General features: G+C 39.7%; 1 protein-coding gene across 2 annotated transcripts; it reads right to left on the minus strand.

Moving 5' to 3' along the window:
• Window positions 1–1,820: 1,820 nt before the first annotated feature.
• On the minus strand, window positions 1,821–20,195 carry sult1st6 (sulfotransferase family 1, cytosolic sulfotransferase 6). Of its 2 annotated transcripts, none has more exons than XM_083557185.1 (7): window positions 19,991–20,195; window positions 5,345–5,473; window positions 4,260–4,357; window positions 3,912–4,038; window positions 3,725–3,819; window positions 2,305–2,485; window positions 1,821–2,218 (listed from the first exon to the last, which is right to left on the minus strand). In XM_083557185.1, the coding sequence occupies exons 1-7, from the start codon at window positions 20,178–20,180 to the stop codon at window positions 2,106–2,108; spliced, it is 933 nt and encodes a 310-aa protein (XP_083413311.1). In that variant the 5' UTR covers window positions 20,181–20,195; the 3' UTR covers window positions 1,821–2,105. The 2 variants fall into 2 exon arrangements, with proteins under 2 accessions (XP_083413311.1, XP_083413310.1); XM_083557184.1 differs by lacking the exon at window positions 19,991–20,195 and adding an exon at window positions 14,918–15,255.
• Window positions 20,196–20,362: the final 167 nt, after the last annotated feature.

Below are 20,362 nucleotides of genomic sequence, written 5' to 3' on the forward strand. Positions count from 1 at the left end.
CAGACGTGAAGTTGTAGCTTTAGGGAGGTCTAAAGCTGTCTAAAAACTGTCACGTGTTGAAAACAAGAACAAATACAGGAAACTCAGAGAAATCAAATCTAAATCCTGAAGCTGAGTCAAAGTAAAAAAAAAAACAAAAAAACCCCCAGAAGATTTATGAGGCGGTATCAAAAAATGTCAAGACTAATGGTCCTAACTGGTGCTCTTCTGACCATGTGCGTTACCACGTCTGCAATTTTATCACGGATAGCGAGTTGGACCAAAGAGCAAACATGAGACGTTTGACGTGACATACAGCGATGCTGCGACGAGTCCTTCGAGGTGTTTCAAGTGGCATGTGCGCTTTAAGAGCGGAAGTACATCCCTGGAAGACCATAAGAAAACAGGAAGAGCTCAACCCCGGAAAATATCGAAAACGTTTGGCAAACGTTCGCGATGATCGTTGGAGAACGATCCACAAGATCTCATGTCACACCCAACCTACTTGCCAGATTTGGCTCCTGCGGACTTCACCCTCTTCCTGAAGATGTAGGTCTATCTTAAAGGTCGCTGTTTTGACATAGTTGCGGAGATCCGGCACAAATCGCAGAAGGTACTCGACACGCTTCAAAAAGGAGTCTTCCAGGACATGTTCCAGGAGAGCTGTATTGCTGTGCAAGTAGACTATTTTAAAGGTAATTGTGTGTAAACGTAGATAAATAAAGTACTTTCTAGTAAACAGAGTCCAAGCAGGAAACACTAGGCTTAGCATGAATCGAGAACCCAAACAGGACAAGATCAAAAAGTAGTAATGGTATAATCAAACAGCAAAAAAGGCAAGAACTTTTGCGTACAGCAAATTTGCAAACAAACCAGAGTGTCTATTTTATAGCACGTGCCATATCATCATAAATTAGAGCTTATCAGCTAAAACTCAATCCCAGCAAAACTGAACTGTCATCTCCAGGTGATTCATCTACATGGCCGAACAGCTGAACCACTGCAAAATGGCACGTGAAGACCTACCGCTTCCTTAAACACTTAAACTAGCACCGATCAGACATAACATTATGACATTATAACATTTTGAGTGGTGAAGTGGCACCTGTTTGTGGGAGGGATACATTGGGCAGCAAGAGAACAGGAAAAATGGGCGAGCGTAAGGATTTGAGCGAGTTTGACAAATTGAGACGTCTAGACGACTGGGTCAGAGCATCTCCAAAACTATAGCTCTTGTGGGATTTTCCCAGTCTGCAGTGGTCAGTATCTATCAAAAGCAGTCTAAGGGAGGAACAGTGGTGAACTGGGGACAGGGTCATGGGTGTCCAAGGCTCGTTGATTAATGTGGGGCGCAAAGGCTGGTCCGTGTGGTCCGATCGAACAGACGAGCTCCTGTAGCTAAAACTGCTGAACAAGTAAATGTTCGATGGGTCAGAACTGTTTTGGCAGCAAAAGGGGGACCGGTGGTCATGAAGTTATGTCTGATCAGTGTATTTGTCCTGTTTATTTTGTCTTTACAGTAAAAAAAAAAAGTGCTGTAATTCCTCTCCACAAAGTGTTTTAGGCTGATTCTATCCTAACCCTAACCCTGTTTGCTGTATTGTGGGGGAAACGTGCGGGAAGTGGTGTCTTTTGCGGCCATGTTTGAAGGCTGTGGTGAGGCTGTTGCTGAGGGGACTATGCTGTAACGGGACACTAAAAGAGGTATGCAAGACTCACTCTTTATCTCTAACAAGGCAAGCTGCTGTCTTATTAACTTCACAAGAGAGAAAAACATGAGACCGGTGAGGAAACAAATGCAATTATGAAACTCACCACATTTACATATTAACAGAAAAGTATTCAAGGTGCACAAAAACATCCTGTTTATTCCTTAGGTGTTAATTTTTTGGGTCAAAACGCTTAAAAAATATGTCAGCAACATTTAAAAAGAAACGGTCAGAAATTGCTGTTTTTGGTTGTCTTTAGATTTCTGTCATTTATATATAGTAATCACAGTACAATCTTTGAGATCTTTTGAGATCTTTTCATCTTACAAATCCTTCATAAAAGTATGAGTTAAGTCACATTTTATTTGGTGTATCAATAGTTAGTGTTTATCCCAGCGCAGGTTCTCAATGACGTCTTCAAATGCTGGTACGAAAGGGAATGTCTACGTCAGCCATTTTTCTGGTGTAGTCTTCATCAAACATCTGGGACTGAGCTGGTGTAAAGTAGTTGGTCCAATCTCCAACCTCTCCTGTGGAGAAGAAACACACTGTTCATACATTGGTCATTGATCATACATCTTGGTAAGGAAATGTTATTAACGTCGTGCTTACAGACCTTTCCTCATAAAAGCAGAGATGGACTGGTCGAACACTATCTTTGGGATGAACGTGTAGTTGGCCATCGGGTTGTCTTTCATGACATTGAAGGATGTCAACTCCACGATCTTGTCGATGATGTCGTCAGGGAGTGACAGGTCCAGGTACTGCATGATCCTCACTATTTCTCGACGAGGGTTCTGGATTCGGAATGGAAACCGAAACACATCGTATACAAGGATTTCCCGAACTGGGGGTTATGATTCCAACTGGGGGTTCCAACAAGCCACCAGTGGTGGACAGTAATGAAGTATTTTCATTTGGGGAGACTTTTACTTTAACTTCAATACATTTTAAATATCTTTTATTGTACTCAACTACATTTTGGGAAATCTGTCGTTCCTTTTATTTATGAGGATAAAAAATTGGTCAAACAGGCATCAAGCCACCAATCAGGATCGAGCGCTCGCTCAGTTTTGAACTTGTTTTGATTGGCACTTGGTGGTTTCTACTTCTCACCAACATACAGTTCAGCGTCAGTTCAACAGCAAGCAGAACATTTTGACACGAATAAACGACACCTGTGACTGTATTTCATTTGAAGTAGTTGAAAAGAAGGTTTTAGGCTCATGATAAATGTAAAAATCGGTGTGTTAAGAGTAACATTAGAGTCTTAATCAATCAAGAATCTTGTGACAAAAATGATAATAGGAACATCATAGCTGTAATAAATCATTTGACGGCAAATACTTTTGTACTTTTACTCAAGTGAAAGTCCAATGGGAGCAATTTTACATTTACTGCATTAACACTACATGGTGCGTGTGTCTTCATCCACCATTGCAAGTCACCTTCATCTCAACATACCTGGTCACGTGTTTGCTTGCACATCTGATTCGTATGCAAATGAATCAACCCACGTTTAATGTTTTGCCATTTAATGGCTTTCTCTCTGCATTTAAAATTGTAAAAATGTTAGACCGGCGCCATTTATTTACTTTCCAGCTCTTTAAACGGCGTAAAAATGAGAGCGTTTTCAAAAAAGCTTTGTTTTCGCTGACTGAAAGCGTCTCAGTGTGGACGGAAGGCCAAAAAAACGAAAAGAAAACCAAAAACGTATTAATGTGGAAATCGACTGAGCTGAATTTCGAAGGGCCTTAGCGAATGGTCTGAATGCTTACGTCAATGTGATATATATTTTTTTCATTTTTTTCTTTTCAATACATTTGCAAAGATCGTCTGTAAAGATGGTCAAGAGAAGCCCACTATGATCTTAATTTCTAAAAAAAATTATTTTAAATATTAAAGAACCGTTTGGTGAAATTATGGTTATTTTTTGCCAAAAAATATAGTACGAAGGCTTTAGCTTGTAAGCTACTATGTTATTTTATAAACTACATGATATAAATGGCTGAGAAACATTTAAGAACATCTCATACCTCTTTCATGTCCTCATAAAAGAGGTAAAGCATATTTCTCTTCTCTCTTTCTTTCCAGTAACCTTTCACATGGTCGTACCATGATCCCCAGGCCACTGTGGACATAAAAGTGAAGAGCTGCAGTTTTCAGGTATTGCAATAGCAATGTATGAAAGCAGATGTTTAAACGGTTGTTTTGTTATCTTACATTTTCCCTTCATGAACTTCTGAATATATTCTTCCCATGGACCCGGTTCTGGCTGAGTCTGGTTCATTCGATCAAAGTGGTAATAGCTGACCAGGTTGTCTTTAGCATTTCGAGCCACATAAATAACCTGGAAAAACAATAGGTGTACATAGAAAGGTGAATATTCTGGCTTATATAATAGCAATTATTATTATTATTATTATTAAAAACCATTTTTGAATTTGTTGGGAACTTTGTTATTTACAGCCGACTGGTACAAAGCACTGATGCTGGAGATTCCATTATATCACACAATTCCATACAATTTTCTGCTCTTGGTGTAAAATGAAATTAACTTTTAATACTCACTTTGCATTGCTTTTCCCAGAATCCTTCAGGCACCAGCTGTATGGGTAAGTGTGTCTTGATGAATCTGGGCGGTTTCATTTTTTTTATTTGTTCCAGCCCTGAAGAACAGATGGACAGAAAATCTACTCTTAGCCATACAGCATATCTATGATGTTTAAAAGTGATCGAGATCGAGTTAGCTACATGGGGTTTCTTTCTTTAATGGGGGGCCGGGTCGGTCTGGAACAGAAAATTGTGGGCCGGAGTGACCAGAAGAATTAGAATGTGTATGGATTTGGGCCTCGGCCTCTATAAGTAACTAAGGGGAAATTTTTGTTTGAAAACCAAACTTTATAATCAAATACAGATGTGTATCCAAATCCAAATGTGGGGGTGGGCCGTATTTGACCGTATTTACAGTATTTGACTCATATTAAGGCTCAAAGATGCACTAGTCCTCAACACCAGGGCACATGTTTGTGAAGAGCCAAAAACAGCTGATTTGTGAGGTTACAAATGAAATTGAACACCTCAACACTGCATTAACCAACAACACAACATCCTTTTCAACACACCAGAATGAAACAACAATCAAACAAGTCGCTTAACAAAGAAGACAAAGAAGTAAAGCAATCTTTCAAAAACGGATCTTCAATTAATTAATAAAATGACAGTCTCATGTCACAAAGAACCGTTAGTATTCAATGGACAAATGAATCGAAGTAAATCATTCAGAGCTGGCTGGGTTTTGATCATTCAATCTCACTATTAATTTTTAATTCAACAAAAGCTGATTCTCAAAGGTTTTGGACTTTAGCTCTTTTTGGACTGAAAATGAGGCCAATAGTGTTAAAAAGTAGTGCTAAAAGGAACGTTAAACTTTAATGACATCTTAAATGTAGTTGAGTAGAGAGTCAAAATTGCTTATATCTTTGATGCAAAGTAAAACTAGAAAGTTTTGGAAACAAACCAAAAATGACTTAAGTACAGAAATGAATTACATTTACCCAAAAACTTGAGTATATTTCAGAAGAAACACATATCCAATGAGTAATACTTGTTTTAGCGAGTAAAGCAAGTGAATGAGTTAGAGTTTATGTTTTTACCTGATGGAATCGGAGGAGGGGAACAGATCTCCAGAAATGGGATTCGTTCGGAGGTTGGAGCTCTCCTGCAAATTTCGGCATCTCCATTATTCAGCAGCAGATCTACTATTTCCTGGGTCCATGTGGTACCTATTTCAAGAATAGACACATATTTAAGAAAAGTATGTGTGTAAAGGTGGATGGTAGGGAGGACTGAGGAATGAGGCACACTTCGGGGCTCACTTGATATTTTTAAATTGTATGCACTGTTTAGTATACTTTTAACAACTCGAAGAAAAAAAAGGCCCACAGGTATTATTTCTGCCCTTTTGCCTCATTCAAGTTTGCCAACAAGTTCCAAGCTCCTGCTCCAGGATGTGTGTTTGTATGCCTTAGATACAACGTCTAAAACTAGTTCTTTGGCTTGCTATTTCTTTGTATTCTACTTTTTTAAGGACAAGCACATATATCTAAGCTCACACATTAGTGGGAATTATCTCATGCCACATGCCAGTTTTTGTTGCTCAACCATACCCTTTGCTGGCACAAGCCCCACCACCAACCAGTCTGCAGCTGACTCCCCCTGCCACCTCCACCTGCATCCCTGCCTGAAACCAATGAGTGATGCACACGTTTGCATCTTTCATATAGACGAGCCAGTGAAGCAGGATGCAATTAGAGGTTTAAAGGGCAACCAAGTAGGAAGTATTATAGGTAGAAGACCACACACTTAATGGCCAGAACTTCTTCACCCACATTTTGGTCTTGGTCTTGGTCTTGGACAGGCTACAGTCACTGATGTCTTGTCTATATGGGGATGATGCTACTCAAGAAGAAGCCCAGATACCATACTTCCTGACCAAATGTATTTGCTTTGACTCCCAAAAATGTTAGGGATCTCAGCATAGCTCTCAGATGTTGGGAATCGCACTCATCCGATCAGGCAGTTTTACAATACATTGTGTATGTGTGAAATTGATGCACAGCATTGACTTTTTTTTAAAGCAAAATACATGGGCAGATGCAAATGACCAAGCCTGGAAGAGTACTGAGTAGATGTGAAAATCTATTGTAACCTTCCCCTTGCAATATAATGTGTTTATATTAAAATAAAGTTGGTACTAATTGTTACGTATAAACTGCTGCTACTTTCTATTTAAAAGTCAGGGCCAGCAAAGCCTTCTCTGCTAGCTTAAACATTATCAGAAGCACTGACCTACATTTTCAATGTAAAAATTTTTATACATTTATTCCCAACAGAATAGCAAAGTCCACTAAAGGTGGTAGAGCATTTTCACATTTAGCTCCCAAACTCTGGAATAATCTTCCTTACAGTGTTCAGGGCTCAGACACACTCTCCCAGTTTAAGTGCAGATTAAAAACATATCTTTTTAGCAAAGCCTACACATAACACACATCACATCAAAACCTTGTGCTCCAGAACATCTGATCACACGCACGTTATCAACTTGTGCTGTTAATATCATGAACAGCAGCTACGCTTATTTCTCTCCACTGCTTCTCTTTCTCTCCCCATCCCGAGGCATCCTGAGGTATGGCCAGCTCCAGTCACGTCCCACCTCGTGAAGATTATGGACTTTAAAGAAGTAGATGCCGAACTCGCAAACATCTCGAACCATCTAGAGACGTACCAGTGCCAATTGGATCCCACTACATGTGTGGAGTTTTGACATTGGACCTTCTGGAGTGTTTAAAGGCTCTGGCATGGAGAAGCTGGTGCTGGATCTGTGATTATCACAAATGTTGAGCTCAGTAGCTCCTAATTTTATACCAAAGACTGTAGAAAGAACATTTACTTATAATCTTATACTCCAGTGCTCATGTTAGTTCTCACTCTCCAGTGTTCTGTATTGTTGCAAGATTTATGATCAAACTCTTGATGTCACCCAAATAAGGATGGGTTTCCCTTTTGAGTCTGGTTCCTCTCAAGGTTTCTTCCTCATAACATCTAAGGGAGTTTTTCCTTGCCACAGTCACCACGGCTGCTCATCAGGGATAAATGCACACCATTCACCTTCACTGTTGATTTCTGTAAATCTGCTTTGAGACAATGTCTGTTGTGAAAAGCGCAATAGAAATAAACTTGACTTGACTTGACTTGACCAACAGTTTATTTAAAGAGTTATTATTAACTCTTTATTTCGTAGCGTTTCTATTGGCTGCACTGTTTCCAGTACGTGTATGAGGATGTTAGATTTTTTTTTTGTCCATTTAGATTTTAGCCTCTATGTGCTGCCAAGTCAATCTAATCTGCCCAAGGCCTTCACAATCAGTAGTGCTGGCCGATGTACCTTAGACCATATGAGCAATATACTATCACTACATAGTAGTGTAGAGGTTTGGAGGTTGCTTTAGTAAAATGGTATTCACCCTCCATATGTGAAATGCCTCTCGCTCTGTAATGCCATGTGTTTTTATATTGTGTTTTTGTATGGTATTGATGGTTTCTATATGTTGTGTATGCTGGCAGATGAATGATACACAGCAGACAATTGAGTCATGTTAACTCACATAGTTTTTTCTCTAAACTATTAACTTCAAAACATAACTTTATGAGTCACCACTAGAGGGCAGGCCTATCACAGGATGCTGATACCCAATAGTACAGACCTGGGCAAACTACGGCCCACGGGCCACATCCGGCCCTTTGTACGTCCCTGTCCGGCCTGCGTGAGGCTAATCATAAATTACAGAGATGCACCGAACATTTTCGGCCGAAATACCTAAATCACCAAAACAACACGGCAGAAACACAATTGTAATGACGCAATAAAAAAGCGCAGGCAGCACACGGTTATCTGGATAAGAGCAACATGTCTGCGGTGTGCGGAGAGCGATTTGCAGAACATGCAATGCCGAAATTTCAAGAGGGGGTGTATCTGTAAAGAGTTTCTCCAAGACGGGTTTAATTTATCACCTGAAATCCAAACATCCCGATTGCCTTCTAAATATGAGAAGAACGCGGCGCAGAAAAGTAAAGTCAATCCGAGCATGCGCACTCCGTCTGTAGAGGACGTTTTTGAAAAGGCAAGAAAGTTTCCAGTGATAGTGCCAAGGCAAAAGGCATAACACAAAAAAATTATGGATTTCATTGCCTTTTGAATTTAATTTTCATTTCGGTGCATCCCTAAAATATTATATCGTTGGTGTGGCCCTCTGACACAATTCAGGTTTCTCATGTGGCCCCTTGTAAAAATTTATTGCCCACCCCTGCAATAGTACATACATTACACTCCCCCCAGACACAACACAACTACAAATCAAGCCTTTGGGGAGCTTTTCTACATCTCTCAATATAACGTCTCTGTGAAACTGGGTGCGGTTCAGGTGTAACTGGAATCGTCACATCTTGTTTATTATTGTGCGGTTCAGAATCGTTCATGTTAACTGAGGTAGGAAGGGCAGTCTCAACAGCATCATTGACCTTGTCATTTAAATTAGGGACATTGTCAGGTGAATCAGGAAAAGATAACAGCGAGGATTTTGTCTGACGATCCACCAGCTGATTTGCATGCCGTCTCCATGTGTTATCTCCAACCTTTACTGTGGACATCAAGGGTCCAGTTCTGGTGGAACTGGAAGCTGCCACTTTTCCAGTCTGTAGTCGTGTGCTAAGACTTCTTGTCCTACTTGGAAGTTTCTTGTTTGTCTATTGTTGATGTGCACAAATTATTTGTTTTCCACATCTCGTCGAACATCAGGTTTAAGGAGATCCAAGCGAGATCTTAAATTCCTCTTCAGGAACATCATCGCTGGTATTTGACCAGTCGTTGAGTGGGTGGCATTTCTGTACATGAAAAGGAAGTCTATTTTGTGTTGGAGCTAAATAGTGTCATTGTCCATTGCTTTTATTGCTTTTTTGAAGGTTTGTACAAACCTTTTTGCCAAGCCATTAGTGGCAGGATGGTATGGTGCGGAAGTAATGTGCTTGACTCCGTTCAGCTTCATGAATTTCTGAAACTCGTCTGAGACAAACTGCCACCCATTATCCGTGCATATCTTTTCTTGCAGCTCGTTTCTGGAGAATATTGTTCTTAGCACAGAAACAGTCTTTTTAATTGTGGTTGTCTTCATTAGAACAACTTCAGGCCACTTAGAATGCGCATCCACGGCGATCAAGAACTTGGAGTCCTTGAATGGTCCAGCAAAGTCGACATGCACTCTTTGCCACGGTGTTGACGGCCATTTCCAGGGATGCAAGGAAGCTAATGGTGGAGAGTTCTGGGTCGTTTGACATCCTGAACAAGCCTTTGCCAGATCCTCAATCTGGCCACATGTAACTGCGGGCAAGGTTTTTCATTTTTACAGTGCCGAAATGTCCTTCATGCAGTGTGTCCAACATCTTACTGCGCAATTTAGAGGGAATGACAACTCGTCCACACATTAGAGTTCCTTGACAAACAGAAAGCTGTTCTCTTCTCGCTGTGAATGCTGGATACAGTGAGTTCCCTTGTGTCCGCCACCTAGGTACTGCGATATCATAGACCTTAGACAATATTGAGTCATTGTGGGTTTCTATCTGAATAGTGGCATTTTCTCTTCTGTCAACTTCAGTTGAAAATGCGACAAGCCATCCGTGTTACTGTGTAGTTTGGTGCCTTTGTACTTGATATCATTGGTGAGCACCCACAGTGGTACTGAGGCCATCGCTGAGACACCCTTCCGAAAGTTAAAGATCAAGACCAAGGGCTGATGATCTGTGATCAGGGTAAACCATTGACCATACAGATAATGGTGGAATTTTTTTACACCCCACACGAGACTAAGCGCTTCACGGCCTATTTGTGCATTGTTACGTTCTGCTGTCATTAGAGATCTAGATGCGAAGGCTATCGGTTTTTCAGTGCTATCTGGAAACTTGTGTGACAGCACTGCGCCAATTCCATATGATGATGCATCGCATGCCAGTATGATAGGCATAGATGGATTAAAGTGTGTCAGCACTACATCTGAAGTTATACGCCTTTTGGTCTTTTGGAAAGCTTGTTCACAGCTGTCTGACCATTTCTACTGTGTCCTTGTTTGCAACAGTGCGTTCAAAGGATGTAGTACAGTGGAGAGAGGGGTTTGGAAGAAATTTGTGGTAATAGTTCACGAGTCCGAGAAATGATCGGAGTTGAGACATGTTTTATGTGTGTGGTGCATTTATGACTGAGTCAATTTTGTCTTGTGACTTGTGTACACCATCTTTGTCTATCACATGACCACAGTAAGAAATCAGAGATTTAAAGAACTCACATTTTTCTTTGTTGGCTCTTAGTCCATACTCACACAATCTCATCAGCACCCCTTGCAAGTTTTGGAGGTGATCTGCATCATCCTTCCCCGTTACATTGATCTCGTCCAGGTAACACTGAGTTCCTGGGATACCCTGCAACATCTGGTTCATTGCTCTCTGCCACAAAAAGGGGCAGAGGCAATTCCAAAAACAAGACGGTTGTACTGATAAAGCCCTTTGTGTGTGTTTATAGTCAAGAATCTCCATTTGGAGGTAAGCTTGGATCAAGTCAATTTTTGAGAAGTGTTCTCCACCGGACAAGGATGCAAAAATGTCTTTAATGCGTGTCAGGGGATACTGTAACAGTTTGTAACAATGGGTGTTGCCCATTCACTCCATTGAACCTTTGTCCGAATTTCCATTTTTTCCAAATAATCCAGCTCTGCCTCCACCTTGGGACGAATTGCGTACGGGACTGGGCGAGCTTTAACAAATTCGCTTTTATTCCCTTAAGTGTTTCTATACCTTTCTGAAACACAGGTTCTGCATTTCCTAAAATTTGCACTAGGGTCTTTTGTGTCACTTTGTTTGTGACCTGCTGGGACACATCCAGGTTTATTAATTGTATGCCAGTCCAGAGGTATTTTCCTCAGCCACTCACGTCCAAACAATGCAGGCCCTCCGTTTTTCAACACATACAAGTTCAATTGCTGCTGATTGGACCTCCTTGAGTGTTTGAAGGCTCTGGCATGGAGAAGCTGGTGTTGGATCTGTGATGATCGCAAATGTTGAGATATTTTTTGAGTTGCTCAGTAGCTCCTAGTTTTATAACCTGTAAAAGACTGTAGAAAGAACATTACTCATAATCTTACATTCCAGTGCTCATGTTAGTTCTCACGCTCCAGTGTTCTGTTTTGTTTAAAGACTATAATCACACTCTTGATGTCACACAAATGCGAATGGGTTTCCCTTTTGAGTCTGGTTTCCTTGCTTTCTCCTTTTGCTTGGTTATGCTTATGGAATCTTTCCGTAATTTATAGGGGTTTGGGGTTCAAATGTTCATTTAGAATGTTCACTATTTGCTAAAACGTTTTATCAACTGGCTTTTCAGGGGTTAACAAACTACAGAGCAGTCCATACGTCTTTGCTCCCATCACGCTCAGCAAAACAGCCACTTTCTTTCCATCTGCAACGCCATTAGCCTCACAGTATAATTCCACTCTTTCCACATAAGTCCACCAATGCTCAGCATTACTATTGAATGTGGTGCTTGTTCCAATCATTGACATTTTTGCTCGTTTGCAGTTTAGCTTTACACTTTAATTAGCTTCTCTCTCTTTCATGTCACTCACACTGTCTTTTCACGATCCTTCTCTTCCTGTTTCATGTCCATTAAAGTCTTGACACGTCTGTAATTGTTGATCCAGACCTAGTCAACAATTTTGTTGTGTATACTGGCAGATGTATGATACACAGAAGACAATTGAGTCGCGTTAACTCACATTGTTTTTACTCTGAACTATTACCTTCAATACATCACTTTATGAGTCACCACTAGAGGGCAGGCTTATCACAGAATGCTGATACCCAATAGTACATACATTATATACACTATAATTGCGACATGGTGGTATTAATAGGTGGATCAAGTCGGGTCCCCACTGAAGGCCCGGGTACCAAATGCACAGCCCACCACTGCTTTATACTGAACATCCTTTCAAGGCATTTTGTACTGTTTCTCTTTACTTTTCTATGCCTGGATGCTATAATTATTTATCATCCAGTGTCTCCCAAAAGACTGGCTTGTTTAAGTGACCTCAGGAAAAAGGGTTTCGCACATATGTGTGTGTAATCAATCAATCAATGAATCCATTATTCGATTAGAAAAAAAAACCCCGGTTGTATTGTTTTTGAGCTTAATATTTAATTACTAAGAACTGAATATTAGATGCATTATAATGAACCACATTTGTTTGTTCAAAACAAGAGGTAAAAAAATCTAAAAGGTACAGAAATAAGAAAGAGGTCCAAACTGAGCTGAGGCTAAGAATCATCACTGGTGTTACAGATAAAAAATACAGATGAAAAAAAATTACAATGAAATATAACAGATTCTATGAAACCGCTGTGTTGATTGGAAGTCAGGAGTCAGTTTTTCACTGCTTGTGATTGTTCTGAAGTATGCAGATAAGTCAGGATCATTGGCAAGAGCAAAGGTCAATATCAGTGAACTAGAAAACCAAACAAGACGTATCGCCAACATGAACCCAGTAGATTTTTATTTGCATTGTGTACTTTCTGCATTTTAAAATATATATGGACAAAAGTATTGAGACACCTGACTTTTCCAGCCACATGTGGTTCTTCCCCACAACGTTACCACAAAGATGTAGGCACACAATTGTATTGAATCCTCCATGGTAGCATTATATAAGATATGAGATATGAGATTTCAACCATGACAATGCCCCTGTGCACAAAGCCAGCTCCATGAAGATATGCTTTCTATGGGTTGGAGTGGAAGATCTCCTGTTATATAGCTCCAACTCTATCAAACACCTTTAAGATGAATGTAAATGTTGACAGCATTCCAGGAACCGCCTCCTCCTCCCACCTCACCTACATCAGTGCCTGACTTTATAATCACCCTTGTGGCTGAGTAAGCACAAATCTCCACAATCACACTCCAACATCAAACGGAACATCTTTCTAAAAGAGTAGAGGTTCGAGTTAATTTTTGTCATAAAACCTTAATATTAGACGTTTTATAAGATTTTTTTAATTCCCGTGTCGATTACTATTAAAATGAATTAACAGTGATTCACATTCCCGATTTGTAATATATAGTTTGTCAGACAGTCAGGAATTTATTCCAGAGTCTGTTGACTTCCGAGTTAAACATTAATACAAATTATATTCAAAGCAAACAAAGCTTGGTGGCAAATGTCAGTTTCCAAAAAAGTGTCTTAACCACTGAATATATGAGATTTAAAGACTAAAAATGGAACAATACAGATGTTATTGTTTGAATGCAATCATCCAGGAATGCTTTTACACTTCAGTTCCATTTGTGGCCTCTGAAAAAAGGGTTCCGGATTGATCGCTAATATTTTGAGGAAATCTTGTATATCAAGCGCCTAGTAAACGTCAGGTTTATATTGAATGCTTGGCTTCTAATACAGTATTGTTTCTATAGTAACAGTTCAGGAACTTTTGCTTAGGAATGAAAGTCATAAACAATTAAATATAAAAATTAAAGACGTATAACTGTTGATATTGTGAAGCTTTCTGTATAGAAACATTTACTGAACCAATGATCGTATTACATTATATTACATTATATTATTTAGGAAAGTAGTCTCCAGTGTTTGTTTGTTTTTTTCCACAGTATAACTAAATTCAGGGGCGGATCTACCGGGGTGGCATGGTGTGGTAACTGGCACCCTAAGAAGAAGCATTGCCACCCTATTTGCCACCCCAGCGCTGGTATCCTAATATATAAAATATAAATTGAATCAGTTTCCTCAACCGATTTACAGCAGCGGCATTGCAATGTAGTGATATAAAAAAGACTCTTATAAACTGCTTTGTTTAAGCGAATCAAACACATTCAATGCAACCAGCCTGATCACAACAAACAAACGACTCTTTTGACGAATCAAAGCATTTGTATAAATACAAATAACTTTCTTTCGGCTTCTCACATTTCTTTCGGCTTCTCCCATTAGGGGTCGCCACAGTATATATTATTATACTTGATGACATCGTCACGTGTATTAATGACTAACAATGTAATTCGAAACAATTTTCAAAAGTATGTTGTGCCTAGCGAACTATTTGACAAGTGACATAACATGACAACATCACGTTTGAATGTGGTTTCTGTGTTTTTTTTCCGTGTTTTCGAACCAATTTTAAGTAAACCGATACCTGATTCATTGAGGCATTGTGTCTATATATAATGTCATGCTTAGTAAATTGAACTTTGCATATTGATTAAACTCAATAAAGGTTCGCGTAGACCTCAAGAAACCGAAGTTAAATATACCTTACCATCTCATTTAATGTTCCTCTTTTCAATCAAGATATCAGGTTCAGGTAAAGTCAATTACACATCATTTTTGAATCCTCAAGAACTTCAGTGTTGCCACCTGTCATAATTCTCATGCCACCCCATTGCCACCCCATAAATAATTTTCTAGATCCGCCCCTGACTATAAACCTGCAAAGTATTTGACTTTTATAAATTATTGCAACTGTAGAATTACTCATGAGCATTATATTCTGGATGACATATGAAAGAATCCAAAAACGTTTCCAACTGGTTCTCAATAGAGACTTTGTGAGGTTTTTACCTGCTTTAGGGTAAGTTGAGATGAGCAAATCGGACGGATCCGGACGGAAATCCCAGACCGAGCTCCAGTTCTCAGCGATCAAGTTCATGAGAGGAATGCCTTGCACCTCGACCAGAGGGAAACGCTGGAGCTCGTTCGCCGCCTTCTTTATGGCTTCTCCATAACTCATGGGTTTTTCCTCCTTGTCCATTTCGGATCTTCTTAGTGGTTCTGTTTGCAGACCCGAACCAAACACAGTCCTTAACCTTTAAATCTTATATGTCCATTAAGTGAATGGAGTTCCAGATGCAGTGCTGATCTTCTCTCCTCTTCGAAGATCTACAAGTGCTGATATCAGTGCATTCTCTCGTTCCCTCCCACTCTTTCTGTCCCGTTAGGGTGGTTTCTGAAGTGCAAAACTGTTACATAAACACTCAGGCAACAGTGAAAAATTTTTTTCCAGCAGTTAAGTGCACACCATCTCAGTTTTGGCTTTGGAATAATCTGCGCTATTGGCATTTGTAGAAAAATGGAGAGATGACCAAAATCATGCATGGGATAAATGGGTGAAGCTGTGGCCAATTTTTTAGAACAAATGTTTCCCTGGAGGTGTGTGTGGAAGTTCATGTAATGCAAACAAAAGCTCTCGAAATACATTCAGAGGACATGACAAAATAATTTGTAATATCTTAGTGACCAGTGTATTTGGTACTTTAGGACCATTAGATTACCCAACCGATTTTCACAGCAGTTTCCGAGTTTTGTTTCTACTGTTTAAAATCAGATATTTCCAGACCGTCCCTGGTGCAAGTTCAGCTCGAGTTAAACTTTGAACTGCAATGAAATTCTGTTTCGTGTGCACCATTTCCAGACGCTTGGCAGAGATTCAACAATTCCCCTGACAGGAACTGGGCTTGATTTCATAGGGGTGTATACCATTTTACACACCACATACAATCCACATAATGTTGAAGATGGAATGCTCAGGCTTTACTTTATGCTGCTTTACAACTAAACAAATAGTATGAGGTGAAATTCACTTTATCGAAACCCCTTCGATAATCCTTGGATTTACTTCGAAATATTCCATAACAAGTCACGATTACGTGGCTTGTAAAATTCCCCTGTGACCCCATGCCCTTGTCTGACGAATCACTAGTGAAGAACCAATTCCTTAAATAATGTTCGGAAATCATACAAATATCACGAAACGGGAAGAAAATTTTATAAAATGCAGTTCAATTAAATTAGTTTTGAGGAAAACATTCAACGTTTAAGTAGCGGTTAATAGGTTTAATATCAGGAATCCAGATGGCTTTTAAAAAACTCCTGTGACCTCGTGACTAAAGGATTCCATAGGAACCCTGAAAATTTTGTGGGGGTGGGACTAAAATGGGCGTCTCCCAAAAAACTAGTGGGTGGAGCTAGAAATGTCTCCCAACGCTTAAAGGGTTGGGCTAAAATGTTTCCCTAAAGCTTAGTGGGTAGACTAAGAAAATGTCTTCCAATACTTAAAGGGTGGGGCTAAAATTTTTTTCAAAAGCTTTGTGGGTGGAGCTAAAAAAGTGTCTCCCAATGTTTAAAGGATGGGGCTAAAATGTTGTCGACTGAAAGCTTAGTGAGTGAAGCTAAAATATTGTCCTCCAATAATTAAATGGTGGGACTAAAATGTTGTCTCCCAATGCTTAATGTTTGAGTCTAAAATGTCTCTCAAAAGCTTAGTGGGTGGAGCTAATATATTGTATTTTAAAAGCTTTGAGGTGGGGATAAAAGGTCTCCCAAAAAAAATTTAGGGGGAGGGGTAAAGATAGAGTCTTTCAAAACCTTTGTGGTGGGGCGTTTCCGAAAAGCTTACAGAATAGGGCTAAATTATTGGCTCCCAGAAACTTAGGGGACAGAACTTTAGTATTGTCCCTAAAAGCTTAGGAGGCGTCAATAAAATGTTGTCTCCTGAAAGCATTTTGAGTGGAGTTGAAATGTGTTTTCCAAAACCTTAGTGGGTGGAGCTTAAATGTTGTCTCCCGTAAGCTTAGTGTGTTGAACTAAAACATTGTCTGCCTATACTTAAAGCGTGGGCTAAAATGTCTCTCAAAGGATTAGTGGTTGGAGCTAAAAATGTCTCACAATACTTAAAGGGTGGGGCTAAAATGTTGCATAGTGGGTGGAGGTCAAATAATTGTGCCTGAAAGCATAGATATTGTCTCCCAAAAGCTTAGGGTTGGGGCAGAAATGTGGTCTCCCCAAAGTTTAGCAGTTGGGGCTTAAATAATTGTGCCTGAAGACATAGATAATGTCTTTGAAAATCTTAGGATTGGGGCAGAAATGTCTCCCAAAAGCTTATGGATTGGGGCTAAAAAGAAAGCTTTTGAAAGCTTATAGCTCCCGAAATCATAGGAGGGGTGAAGCTAAACTAAATACTCCTTGAAGTTGGTGATGATTTATTGTACTCATTCCTCCAGGAAAAGAACAACCCGTGGCCTGGGTGTCTGCCTTGTTTTGATAGTTGTCCTTAAAACCCATCCTTCCTGTTTGAGTTTTAAGGACAGCTATCAAAACACATAGGTATGTGTTTTGATAGTTGTCCTTAAAACCCATCATAGGTATGTGTTTTGATAATTGTCCTTAAAACCCATCATAGGTATGTATTTTGATAATTGTCCTTAAAACCCATCATAGGTATGTGTTTTGATAATTGTCCTTAAAACCCATCCTTCCTGTTTAATCGATTTTCCTAAAATAGGTTCTTGTTGTTTTGTATCTTCTTTATTACCCAGTGTGATAAAGAGGATACAAAACAATAAATTTTTCTACTAATGCTATGGTGTTATTGCCCAATAGGGGGCTCACACTTCTCCCCCTTCCATGCTTTGAAATGCACTGTTTAACTTTTCTGAGAATCCAGTCGAGTATAAATTCTGGCAATGGGTGTAACACGGATCTGAAAATCATACTTACACAACTTACTCCATTACAAGTCACCAATTCCAATATGACGAGTAAAAGTCTTCGAGTGTCTTTGAGGATTCACCTCGTATTAAACGTAGGCTCAAAGATGCACAAGTTAGTCAAAAGCCAAAAACAGATAATTTGCGAGGTTTTATTTCCTAAAATAAACATCAAATTGTACACCTCAACACTGCATTAACCAACAAAACAACAGCCTCTTCAACACGCCAGAATGAAACAACGATCCAACAAGTTGGTCAAAAGAAAAAGACAAAGTAGTGAAGCGATCATTCAAAACAAATCAAAAAGATTGTGTCATGCCACCAAGTAGAAGAAGGAATAGTATTTAATGGACAAATCAAATGAAAAGTAAAACCGAATATTAAAATTGTATTCAATTTCAACAAAAGCAAAAAACTTTTTTGAAAGATTCCCTCACAGCCAGCAGATGCGAGTCGGGGAGTGTTGAGCCTTAATGACATCTTCAACAGAGGTGCAAATAATAATTGTTAACGGATATTGTGAATTGAAATATAGAGGAGTAAAACGTGCATATATCCATAGTTTCATGTCTCTTGTTTTTGTTTCTTGTTTCTCTTTCCTCGTTCTTAGCCCAAATATTGTTGTTGGCTGATCGCTAACTATATCCCCTGTATCACATTTTCGAGTTTGCCTGCTGTTTTGGATTTGCTTGCCCGTCCTTTTGATAACCGTTCTTACTTGTATCCGCCTCTGCTGTCGTCCGCTACGTAACAAATTACATTTTTGTTTTTAGAATTTATTCATAGTATGCCCCGGTTGATGCATTGCTACATATTTTTCTTTTTGCCGATCTTTTTTAACGTATCATAGAATTCTGTCTAATTCCATCACTACTTCTGTTCGGAGTGAATTATAGCTTTCTTTCTTCTTCTTCCTCTTCTTCTTCTTTCAGCTTCTCCCATTAGGGGTCGCCACAGCGGATCATTCATCTCCATACTTATTTTTCTTGGTCATACTTACTTAAGACCAAAAAAAATAAATAATTTTTAACACAGAAATGTTGGGCTGCTGAAAAATATGAACATGTACAGAACTCAATATTTGGTCGGGGCTCCCTTTGCATAAATTACTGCAGTAATGTGGCATGCGAGGCAATTGGTCTGCTGACGTGTTAAGGAAGCCCAGGTTGCTCTGATAGCGGCCTTTAGCTCTTCTACTTTGTTGGTCTGGTGTCTCATATATTCCTCTTTACAATACCCCATAGATTCTCCTTGGGGTTTAGGTCTGGCAAGTTTGCTGGCCAATCGACATCACATGGATACTATGGTCCTTACACTAGGTATTAGTACTTTTGGCAGTGTGTGCATGTGTCAAGTCCTGTTGAAAATTTAAATCAGCATCTCCAAGAAGCTGGTCAGCAGAGGGAAGAATGAAGTGCTCTAAAACTTCCTGGTAGACGGCTGTGCTGACCTTGGACCTGATTAAACACAGTGGTCCAACACCAGCAGATTACACGACTCCCCAAACCACCACTGACTGTGCAAACTTTACACTGGACCACAAGCAACTTGGATTCTGTGCCTCTCCTGTCTTCTTCCAGACTCTGGGACCCTGATTTCCAAATGAAATGAAAAAACGACTTTGGCCCACTGAGCAACATTCCAGTCCTTTTTGTCCTTTGCCCAGGTAAGACACCTCTGACGTTGCCTCTGGTTCAGGAGCTGCTTGACACGAGGAATACTTCAGTTGTAGCCCATGGATATAATGAAACTTTCCATTAATGTGCTTGGATACAGCACTCTATGAAAAGCAGCTTCTTTAGCTTCTTTTGTCTTACCCTCCATGTCTTCTGGACAACTGTCAAGTCAGCAGTCTTCCCCCATGATTGAGTAGCCTGAACCAGACTGAGACATCATTTAAAGGTTGAGGAAACCTTTGCAGGTGTTTGGATTTAATGAGCTGATCAAAGTGTGACACCACGAGTCTCCAATATTGAACTTTTTCACAAAATTCTAGTTTTCTGAGATACAGAATTTTGGGTTTTTATCAGCTGTAAGCCAAAATCATCAAAATTTAAAGAAATAAACACTTAAAATATATCAGTCGGTGTGTGATGATTTACTCAAATAAATCAACTTTCGAATGATATTCTAATTGTGTGTTTACCTGCTTTTGGATAGGTGGAGATCAGCAAATCAGATGGATCCGGGCAGAAAGTGCAAAGAGAGCTCCAGTTTTGAGCGATCAAGCTTCTGAGAGGAACACCCTGCACCTGAATCAGAGAAAAATGATAAATCGCACTGCTTGCCTTGCTTACAGCATCTTCATAACTCATGTGCTCTTCCTTCTTGTCCATTTTTGATGTTTGATTCTTCACATCGATTCTATGTCTCTGTGAAGGTTCAAATGGTTTTCAGGCCAACCTTTCAGGCCTGTTTGCTTACTCTACTCTGACTCTTACTCTACTCTGACATTATCTGTCCTCTTAAACAATGATCAATTGGCACTGGTTGAAAACCAACAGCAAAGTGAAAATTA

The sequence above is a fragment of the Silurus aristotelis genome, assembly GCF_946808225.1.
Source record: "Silurus aristotelis genome assembly, chromosome: 12".
In the NCBI taxonomy this organism is placed as follows: Eukaryota; Metazoa; Chordata; class Actinopteri; order Siluriformes; family Siluridae; genus Silurus; species Silurus aristotelis.

Excerpts from the sequence above, each read along its gene's own strand:
- sult1st6 (XM_083557185.1), bottom strand. The coding sequence starts at position 20,180 with ATGGACAAGAAGGAAGAGCACATGAGTTATGAAGATGCTGTAAGCAAG. Across the intron at positions 5,474-19,990 it reads CTCCACCTATCCAAAAGCAG|GTACCACATGGACCCAGGAA; the intron begins GTAAACACACAA and ends TTCTTGAAATAG. Across the intron at positions 3,820-3,911 it reads GAAGTTCATGAAGGGAAAAT|TGGCCTGGGGATCATGGTAC; the intron begins GTAAGATAACAA and ends TTATGTCCACAG.